We start from the raw sequence: 10949 nt of genomic DNA on the forward strand, positions 1-10949 counted from the left end.
AAACAGTATCTGGAGACTCTCAGCTTGTAAAATCAGCAGGGCTCCACTAAAAGTCAATAAAAAAGTGCCATTCCTCCCCAGGTGAAGAGCTGTTGTCTATTAGAACCTGGTGCTCCAAAAGCATAGCAGCTGTTCTTCAGAAGTGCTCTTGTGTGCCTATGGATAAATACACTCAGATGGGAGCAGCTGCGAGGATCCCAGCAGTTGCCAACTTCCAACAGTCAGGGTAACTCGCTTCATACCTCCAATTTGAGGGAGGAATTTTAACAGAAGCTCGTCCCCTCTGTTCATCCCTGCCTTAGGAATCATCACTTCCCATGCCCACAGGTTCAGCTGCAAGGAGAGAACGATGACTTCATTCACTAGAAAGAATTATTAGTCATTTCTCATAGAGGAACCGGAGTCTTGTATTTTTGTGACAATCTGTCTTTTTTTTTTTTACTTTACCTGTACAATGTTTATTTTTACATAAGTTTATGCATACATTTTTCTGGAATGGCACAGTTCTACCCAATAAGAACATTTTAGCAAATATTAAAGTCTTAAAAGGCTTTTACAAATTTTAAAGCAAAAAGTGCAATTTATTCCCATTTACTTACATTCTTGTCCATGTAAAGCTATTTATAATTTGTATTTCTCTATTTGTTCAGGATCCTTATGACCACTGTAACAGTCTCTGGAATTCTGACGATCTCAGAGAAAAGCTTTGATTTTACCCTCAATTTTAACAATAAAGTAAATTTCCTTTTTGCATTTAGTCCAGTTTTGCTCCACCTCCTGCCCAAAGTTAGAAACTACATCTTGTAACATTTACATAAGATTAAACATATGAAACTTAAAGGTGTTAACCTTACAAAGTATTTGAAGAATGTTTGCTAGAGGTGAAAACTACCCTAAGATATCAGAAATGATCAGCAATTCAGCTGATGTTTCACATATTGATAATTAAGAAAATGAACAGTTGAACACCTATATTGGAGACATTCGGCAGTTACATTACATTGGTATTTCCCAGGTGACTTTCAAGCTTGCAGTAGGAAACGCAGCCCCAGGTGGACATCCAGAAAACAACAGTCGTGTTTTACTGGAAGGACAAGTATAACCAGAAAAATGAAAATAAAGTGGTAACATTCTCAAGTTTCGTGTTTCTGGATCATACCACCAGTGATTTTTTCCCAGTACACCAGGGCAACAAAGCTGTACTCCTGACACTGACCCAGAATACAACCACCAGCCCTGTGTTGCCACGTTTCTGAGAAGCAGCTACCAGAGCCACTATGCAGATCCTACAGTCAATATGTCTAAGCCCAGGCTCCCTGGGCATAAAGAGCAGGTGCACCATGGGGCACCCAGGATTTCTACAATTTCTGGGATGTCCTACAGTTCAGAGCAAGTGTGTAGTGTCACTGAATTCTGCCTTAAAACTTCCAGGTGGAAAAAACGGGACACCTTGTGAAGAAACTCAAGGACACAGTAACACCCAAAGCAGCTTATTTTTAAGACTCTAGGAAGAATTTAAAGTACTGGCAGACAGAAAAGGCAACTTGTAAACTATGACATTGAGTGGACCAGATATGAACCACCACAAATGGAACACAACAAACACATACACCTTGGAAACCTATCACTCCAATCACTGCATTTTGCAACAGCTGTTGCAAAATGTCACATCTGTCTCACATCTTCAGGTTTATGCAGCAATCTGAAGCAACTCATTAAGGCACAGACAAGAAAGAAAACTTTTCTGCCACTCCTGACCTTAACCATGGTCAAAACCAGGCTGGGAAAACCAAAATCCTCCTTTAGGTTGTATGTACTGGCATTTTTTCAAGACAACTCTTCCTCCTTTGTACAAGGACTTTCCTTAAAACATACCGCAAGGGATGAGGTTCTGGTTTTCCTACTTCCATGCAGTTCTCTCTCATGCAATTTATTTTCCAATATAGCGAGCTGGTATGGATTTTGCTAAATAACCTACCTTACTCCATCCCTGTTTGAGGCCCTCTTCAATTCTAACTATAGCTTCTAACGTAGCAACCCAAGCTCACTGTAGGGCATCCGCAGCACCAAAGGCTGTGCTTTGACATCTGGAGGAGGTGCTAAGTTATTCAGCCTTTCCCATTCCAGTCCCACGCATGCCAGCATTAGTGGTAACACACTCAATGAACCAGATGAAGGAACTGATGCCAGTTAAGTTTTTTCACTCTTGCAGTATGTGGCTGCACAGCAGAGAGGCATCACCACATTGAGAATGAGCATGTGGGAAGGGGTGTGCTCACAGGAAAACAAGGTGTCAACTTAGAAAGTAGTCTCTCTATTCTGTCCTTTAAAAGTGGCATTTCTAAAGTTTAGTAGTCATTTAGGTTTAAACAAAACAAAAAAACCCAAACCACCACCACCCAAACTTACCTTGAAAAGGGATTCTGAAAGTCTTGATAAATCTCCCACATTTTGTGCAAGTAGTTCTAAACCTTGGTCTTTAGCAGACAAGAAATTGAAGTGATAGCTAAAGGCTTGTCTATTCTTACCCTGCATAGTAGCAACCCAGTATTCAGTTGTGTTTCCACCAGCTTGCTAGAGTTACCCATTTTCCTCCTGTGCTTGATAACTTAATGCTAGGCTTAACCCAGAGGAGAATTCCTAACACAGCTGATATTACTCGTTATTCAGCTGCATTTAGGCTCTATTATGCTGAGCACCATACAGAAAACCCCCTCTACTAATCTACTCCCACTTTAATAAGATTATTTGATAAAATTCATTATCAGTCTTAGATGGATTTAGTACAACACTTCTTAATAAGCACGGTAATTAACTTCATGGCCTATGAACTGCTTATCTCTTCCAAAATTCAAACTAACAACTGTCAAGCTGATGCCCTAGCACTAGCAAGCTTAATGAGTTATCTGCGAGCACAGCCTGCTATTACCACAGGCAAGTTATGTATCTGATCATCATAGATTACAGACACTTCAAGTGTGTCCTTACATGCACTGGATCAAATGGCATGAAATCGGTAACCTTAGGTATGAATCTGTGGCTAGGTTCTTTAGGTCCTTCTCTGGACTTTGAACTCACTTGTGAGTAATTCAGGAATGCTTTGCTCTGTAGCCACCCTAAATGCATATTCAGAGCTCTGTATGCAGAGGACAAATTTCAAATTCTTCAGGGTTCTCAAATGTAGTCTGTTCACATGCTAAAAATTTTGGGGGCATTTGGGTTACTTCAGCTTCAAGAGTTTGTTTCATGTTTTTGTACCCTACCCTCTCTTCACTGGGAGAAGTCTACTATGTAGCTAGTGACTCCCTAGGACTACAGAAAGCTTTGTTGTGTCAGGTACAACATCCTCCTCCTTCTGGCTTAGACTTACTGCAGGTAGTAATTTCCTGCATGATTATCATTCCCTGGGGAAGTTACTCCATACCAACTTTAGTATTCTTCTCTTACCCTGCCTTGTACGGCAAGTATATGCACTCCTCAGCTCAGAAGACTTGCAATGAGTTCATGCTCTCCTTTCCTGCACTTCCTGGTTCTCAGTAGGGAGCAAGGGTGCTTGCAGATGAAAACCTGTAAGACAGCTTTGTTCTTCTGCTTCATTGAAAGTGCCCTACAGAGTAAATGCAGTATACAAGTTCACTGTTTCTCATTGTACTATTTAAAGTTACATAAGGTACTGTTGAAGGTTATTTTTATATATATATACACACACACTATTGCAACACCAACTGATTTTTACAGCTGCTTTGCTAAGAAATATATGGTCCATGGTAAAACCTTAAGTTTTCCAGAGTAACACATCAAATTATTCAATACCCCTTTGCCAAAAGCCTAGACAGTGGGAAGCGATTCACATTTTGACTGGTGAGTGTCGCTTGGCTCAAGTTATGCTGGTCTCTCAGGCTGAAGGGATATGATGGAGGAATTGTTACACTGGCCAGGGTGCCAGGAAAAAAGAAGGGGCTGTGATTTGTCTTGATACAGTTTCAATAACCAGAACACTATGAATGTGGACAAGCACAGATTTGGGGCGGTTTTCTGCTGGCATCGGCAATGTGCAAAAAAGGGGAAAAAGAGAAGTCGGAATGGCTTGAAAGAATGGCTTTGTCTCATACTTCTGAAATATGCAGCTCTAATATGACCAAACAGTATTTAGAGGATTCCACTGAGATGGAGTAAAGAAAGACAATATAAACCAAAAACTTAATGCATACCAAGTTACAGCGATAAAACCAACCATTTTAATTGAAGCCATTAAAAAAAACCATGTGAGGCAATATAAATGATAAAATTATACTTAAGAAGGAATAGCTAGCACTTTCTGAAAAGCTTTAAAACAGCAACAGACACTTTACAAAAGATTTGAGGGAAGAGAATAAAATTTCCAAACTACAGGTACTGTATAAAGGTAACATGAACAATTATCTTATAAAATACAGCAACAGAGACAAAATGGATACTCAAGCTCCTTTGAAACTAAGCCTTCTGGGGTCTTGGTTAAAATGTATGTTCAAAAACTATTTTAAACAAGGACTAAATACTTCATATTTTAAATTTACAGGTCCCTGGCATAAACATAGCACTATACACATCTTCCAAACAAGCAGTAAGTACAATTTCGTTTAACCATGCGTTGTGTCATCTTCTACAAAGTCTTTGGCCATTTCTGCTGTAATCACATCAATATGACTAACCTGCGGGAACAAAAAGTATATAGTTATTACATGTCTCCCGCAGAATAAGACAGACTTATTTATGAAGGCTCCAGGACTCAGCAACAGACCTAATAATCAACTTCTAATTTCCTTTAAAGAACATGACAAGGGACATCTGTAGATGCTTAAATTCTTTCCAGGAAGGAGGGAACTTTTACACAAGACTGCGATATAACTAGAAATCCATCACTGAAATAAGACTGATTCACTTTCAACTTGACTTTCAAGTTGAGTCTCAAATGCACAACTTGATAAGGTTCTCAGTAAACACCATACTAAAACATTATTTACCTTGTTTCTGAATTTTACACCATAGAACTTGTCAGCCGACTCAAGCAGTTCAGGCCTAAAAGTTGTTGTAATAAACTGAGCATGTTCAGCTAGTTCCATAATCATATCTAAAAAAGAACACAAAAATTCTTTATTAATGTAATCTTTACAATAAAGTGGGACAGGTCTTAATATGAGACAGGCAAAGGGTTTGCTATCCCTTATTCAAAATGAGGTTTTGGTTAATTAAAAAAAAAAAAAACAAAAACCACACAACCCACAAATCAAGAAAGCATCCATACCAGGCTTTTAAATATTATCATGAATTCCAGTACCAACTCTGACAAATCCAGCCACTCAGCAAAATCTGTGGGGTATTAAACTTCTATGATGAAAAACAGAGTAAGCACTTTTCCAACAATGCAATGAGCTAAAAGTTCATTTTTAAAATCAAACTACACTTCAAAACAGGACTATTCCCACCACACTGAAGTGTAGTAAGGAGACCCTTTAGACACAGTAGACAATGCAGAGCTTCTACCTAAAAACAAGTTCATGAAAGCTTCAGAAGGCACAAAGTTAAATTCTAACACACGTGTTGGGATACTCAGAAATGTGCCTTCATGATTAAAAGCTTTTATCTTAAACATCAAGGATGAGAAGACAAAGACTATCACCTTCAACCACAACGAAGAAGAATAAAGGTAGACAGTTACCTGAAACAGCTTTTCTATGCTGAGCATCCAAGGCTTGGTCAATTTCATCAAACAAGTAAAATGGAGCTGGATCACATTTCTGGATAGCAAATATCAGGGCTAGGGCCACTAAGGATTTCTGTCCACCTGACAGTTGCTGCATTTCTCTCATTTCACCCTGCTTCCCTGTGAATGATACCTAAGAAAACAACGCAACAGCAAGATGATTTCAAAATATTAAATGACATCATCACTTGCTATTATTATAGTAAATAAACAGTACCAGGTAAACATTGCCTTTTGAAAATATAGTTAAAAGGCAATCTAAATGAACATTCAGAGTACTGAAACACAAATATTTTTCTTTACCCTTATGCCAACTCCAGTGAACTGGTCTACAGATGGAACACTGCTCTGAGATCCAGATCCCCTTTCACTCTCAGCGCTGCCTTCACCTTCATCCTGGGACTGACTGCCCTCCACATCTCCTTTCTTCATCACTAACGTGGCCTTGCCACCAGGGACTAACTTCTGGAATACTTCACTGAAATTTTTTGACACCTGAGAAAGAAACAGTCAATACACCAGCTCATTTTTACATAATTAAATCAATTGCAGACAACAGCTGTTTTTACATGATCACACTAAGTATCTGCTTCAAAGCAGAGATCCACATTCATTCTCAAGCACAAGTAGAAGTGAGAAACACATGCTATGCAGAGGTTGGTTTAAAAACATCTAAGCCAACTGTTCTTGTACTATGAGAATTTTCACCAATTTTTCAAGAAAATGGTAGAAAATAACAGCAAAAGCAAGTATTATTTATTTCAGTAAACTTCAGGTGAGATCTCAGTTAAGCAAATGATCTTTTAAGAGACGACTTCACATACTTCATAGTTAAGATACTTTGTTAACGTTAAGAATTACTTTCACTAGATCTGGAGAACGGTTTTGGTGCAGAGTTTACTACCAGACGCTCCGCAGAAAGGGTTGTACGTGGTACAAAGAGATTCACCAGAAAGGAAGTATTTAAGAGCTTTAAAGCAAAACTAGATTTGTAATACAACCAAGATGAACACCTATTTAAAATGCCAGCCTATTTCTTTTTCAGTATTTACAAAACCCACAAACCTCAAGTTGCATGATACTACCTTCTATTATTATAGAATAGATGTACTTAGTATCTGCTTCTTCCCATATAGCTGCTACATAATGGGACAATTTGATTTCAGTACAGTCTTTACAGTTGTTGTCATTTTGTTACCTGTTTGAAAGTCAGCTGAATAGCCTCGTATTTCCTGAGCTCAAGGACATTCATCAGCTCCATGATGGATTTGTAGCCCCTGTCCAGTTCCTCTTGTCTTTTTATCAATTTTTCCTTCTGCTCCGAGAAATTCACAAACTGATCTAAAGCTTTTTTATTAACGTGACTGTATTTCTTCAGTTCCGTGTTGCACTGCTCTAGTTTGCGGAATAACTGTAAATGGAAAATATTAACGTATCAAAGTGACTTGCAATTCTAGCCACATTTGACACTCAAGATGTACGTGATGCTAATATTTCAGGTCATGAAACACAAAACCAAGCACGCTTATTACCTGCTTTAAACTTAAAGTCTGATACTTTTCAAAAGCCTCCTGTGGAAGCGAACCCAACTCTCGGATTTTCTTCATGCATTCCTCTTTCTTCTTGAGGAGCATACCTTGCCTGTTAGTCATTTTTTCAAGTTCTTTTGTGTCATGGTTAATGGCATCCATATGCTCCTTTTCCATGTTCTTCCAGCGTTCCATGCTCTTTTGAAGCTCTTTAATTCCCGCTTCTGTTTTGTCAATAGAATTATCTAGATCTGAGACATTGGGGGACAGCACAAAACCCGAAGTGGTAAGTCTTACATGCCTGCATAAAATCAGCAATTATCCAGTCAAGTATTTATGAAGCAAAAGGATAATCTAAAGAAAAAGATCTTTTACGGAGTAGGAAAAGCTGAAAATCCCTCTCTTTTCTTCCCCATGAGTATATGGCTTAAAAAAAAATAACAAACGTACTAAGGTCATATTGTTAAAGTCTAGAAAGGAAGCAAAAAAAGTTTGAGCCATACAGATGCTATTTCCTATTTGACAGCAACTTAAGTTTCAGATAGGTTAGACAAAGTTCAAGAACAAGTATACAAGATCATGCCTGTATGAAGATTGCTTCAAAAGTACTATGTCCTGAAGCCAGAAGTCTGTTATTACCAACACATACTTATTGGTATTACAGTGTGCAATTGTGGACACTTATTTATGTACAACATGCACAAAATCTTGTTTCACTTATCTTTTGGAATAAGTCCCAAAAATCTGTTGCACACTATGTAACTACTACAGCATATTGAAATTAGTGATTACTTCTCATATTATGGTCTACTTTCTAAACCAAAATATGGTATGTGTGAACTTTCAAAATCCCAGAGATTTTTCTTTGAAAAAATGATGCTACCAACCATCTGACCGTGCCAGTGTATCTTTCACTCGTTTGTTGATAGCCTCAAGTTCTGATGTTGTGGCAGTAAGAACTGTGCCACCTTCTGTTTCTCGTAGCTCATTCAGTTCCTATAGGACAAAGTAAATGCCACCAAGCTTCAGCATGGAGGGTAACAAAAGTATAAGCCAGACAAACGAGTTATCTCCCACTACTCTACAGATTAATTATTTTATTAAATATTTTATTGAAGTTTTAGAGAATAGTTAGGTTTTCAAACACATCTGCCATTATGATGGCCCTATTTATACATAGGCTGTGGATCTAGAGTAGAATTTCTGTCAAAAATTCACATGCCTAAAATACTGTGCTGAAATTTAAGTAAATAGCTTGGATACAGGGAAGCAAAACCCACCACAGTTAATACAAGGTAATGAGTGAATATTTATCAAATGATTAATACGTTAAAGCCCTGGAACTAAACTAAAAACAGATTGCAGAAGTACATTTAAGAGAAAATCCTTACTTGTTCCACTTGGTCTAAGCGTTTTCTCAGATTCTCATTGAGATATGTTTCAACTCTTGTGATAATGCCTTCTAGTTTAATCCTCTCATTCAAAAGCTGTCTGTTTTCCTGAAAAAATAAAAAAGTATATTAATGCCTTAACCGACTCCTAAACCACTATTTTTTCCTTTTAAAAAAATTAAGACAAAAAAACCACTCTTCACACAATTCTGCGTACTAAAATATTGCACAATTCTTTGGACTGTTGCTCTAATTTTAACAGGTAGAAAGAACCAAGCAGTAAATATTTTTGCAACTGTCTAGCATAAAAGTCAACCATACAAATCGGTAAGTTTCTTAAACTGTATTAGCATCTGAATCCAATTCTTAAACCAGAAGAGCTTTAGAAAGTATACTGTAGAAGTAGTATTTTTTCAACATGGATGCCAGACAAAAACCTTAGTTTTGGTTCATCTACCACGTGCCTAAAGGCACTGTTTTATTTTCCCACACTGTACATCATTCCTTTCAGATGATATCCATTTGTATTTACTGTTGTAAAGTCGAAGAGCAGGAGCAAGGACGCCATGATGATTCCAACACAAATAGCCATAATTCTCACACAATACAGCTAGTATCACACAATACACCCAGCATCTGAGAAAAACATGCAAATACACTTTGCAGATGAGAAAACTCCAAACATGCCTACCTACTACTGATGACACACTACTTTAATTACACTATATTCATCGTAAGTGACTTTTCATACAAAAGGACAAAAGTAAGTTTATTGGGAAGAAAAGTACCACATTTAATGGCAAGACATTTTCAATTCCTTACTTGCTGTAGTTGTCGAATTTCATCATTAAGAGCATCCACACGTTTCTGATCTTCAAGACTGAGCTGAGACAACAAATCAGTCCCCAGTTCTGCTTTTAATGATTCTCTGGTTGACTCCATAGCGTGTAAACTTGCCTCCAAGCTCTGCAAACTGCGTTGCTATGGGACAGATATTAGACAAAATCATTCCTCAAAGCAATCTGTAGATTTATATGAATTTCACTTTTCTGTCTACATAAACACATTTTTGTGACACATCTCTAGTCGTGTCTTCATATTTCATATTATATTAACCAGAAAGGAATGCAAGTTTATCAGTCATATTAGTGAAACAATTAATATAAAACCAGTAACAGCTTTCAATATCCCCATACTATACCTTAGGCATAAATGTCTTTTCAGACTGCTGCCTTTTCTCCTTCAGCATTTTCATCTCTGACAAAATACTGTCTCGAGAGGCTTTGAACTTTCTCTGCTGTGTCTCAATTTGCTGCATTTGGTTCATTAGCTGGTCAATCTCATTATTAATCCATACCATGGGCTAAGGAAAACTCTGTCCTTGTTTTAAAAGGCATTTTATACCTACTAGTACCTTCAATTTTTATTCCGTTTGGCATATTCAGCTGCCATCAAAATAAAAAAACCAACCAAACAAAAACCCCCACAAAACCAACATATTCAGTTGTACAGGAGAAATCAAGAACCATCAACGGAAGTAACTTGAGCACCCTTATCAACACCAAGAACAAACAAGGAAAGATTCATTTAGCTGTTAATTTTACAACATGGCACTCAGAAGAACACAGGGATTACATTTGAACTTGTAAGGAAAACTCATATCTTACAAAAATATAGAAGAGCAGATGACTACATTTAAAAAGAAGTATTAGAACAATTCAATTATCCCCTACTCAATTCTGAGGCAAAAAGTGTAATTTGTTCATACTAATTTTGATAGTCATGGTGCAGAGCTTGTAGAGGATTGTTTTAATTTATGTTGAATTGCTAACATCGTGTTACTCCTACCACAATGTATATTTTAACATGACATCAACTTAAGTGCCCCAAAAATTAAATAATTCCCCTAAGCAGAGGTTACAGTAAAACACTTCACTACATACTTAGAACATTCTGCGACAACTAAATGAGCTACAGAACAGAAAGTTAGCAGGAATAAAAAAAAAATTTTACTTTCAAAATGACTGAGGTCTGTTTGTGGTATGTTCTACAAGTTACTGTCAAACTGCAGTAACAGCTCTTATTATAGTCACTGATCTACCACAGCTGAAGGGTATGCCGCATAGGAATTTCTATCAGTTAGATGAGCACTCTACCTAAATCCCCTATAGATCCCTCCTCAAAAAGAAACCCAGGCCTAAAGATTTTGACTTAAATGATAGCAAGAAAGATTTCTCAGTTCCAAAACAGTAGTCCTGGTTAAAAGTTATACTGAAACCAAAGGGT

At 37.5% G+C, this 10949-nt stretch overlaps 1 protein-coding gene across 1 annotated transcript in view; it reads right to left on the reverse strand.

Moving 5' to 3' along the window:
• Positions 1 to 4215: 4215 nt before the first annotated feature.
• SMC3 (structural maintenance of chromosomes 3) overlaps positions 4216 to 10949 on the reverse strand; it is a 34638-nt gene continuing 27904 nt past the window's right edge. Inside the window, exons 22-31 of the mRNA XM_009326054.1 lie at positions 9865 to 10014; positions 9486 to 9644; positions 8664 to 8771; positions 8160 to 8268; positions 7276 to 7523; positions 6942 to 7154; positions 6047 to 6238; positions 5699 to 5876; positions 5004 to 5110; positions 4216 to 4691 (exon numbers count right to left, since the gene is read on the reverse strand). Of these exons, the coding sequence (XP_009324329.1) occupies positions 4620 to 4691; positions 5004 to 5110; positions 5699 to 5876; positions 6047 to 6238; positions 6942 to 7154; positions 7276 to 7523; positions 8160 to 8268; positions 8664 to 8771; positions 9486 to 9644; positions 9865 to 10014 (1536 nt within the window). The 3' untranslated portion in view covers positions 4216 to 4619. The remainder of the gene's footprint in view (positions 4692 to 5003; positions 5111 to 5698; positions 5877 to 6046; positions 6239 to 6941; positions 7155 to 7275; positions 7524 to 8159; positions 8269 to 8663; positions 8772 to 9485; positions 9645 to 9864; positions 10015 to 10949) is intronic.

The sequence above is a fragment of the Pygoscelis adeliae genome, unplaced genomic scaffold (assembly GCF_000699105.1).
Source record: "Pygoscelis adeliae isolate BGI_AS28 unplaced genomic scaffold, ASM69910v1 Scaffold4, whole genome shotgun sequence".
In the NCBI taxonomy this organism is placed as follows: Eukaryota; Metazoa; Chordata; class Aves; order Sphenisciformes; family Spheniscidae; genus Pygoscelis; species Pygoscelis adeliae.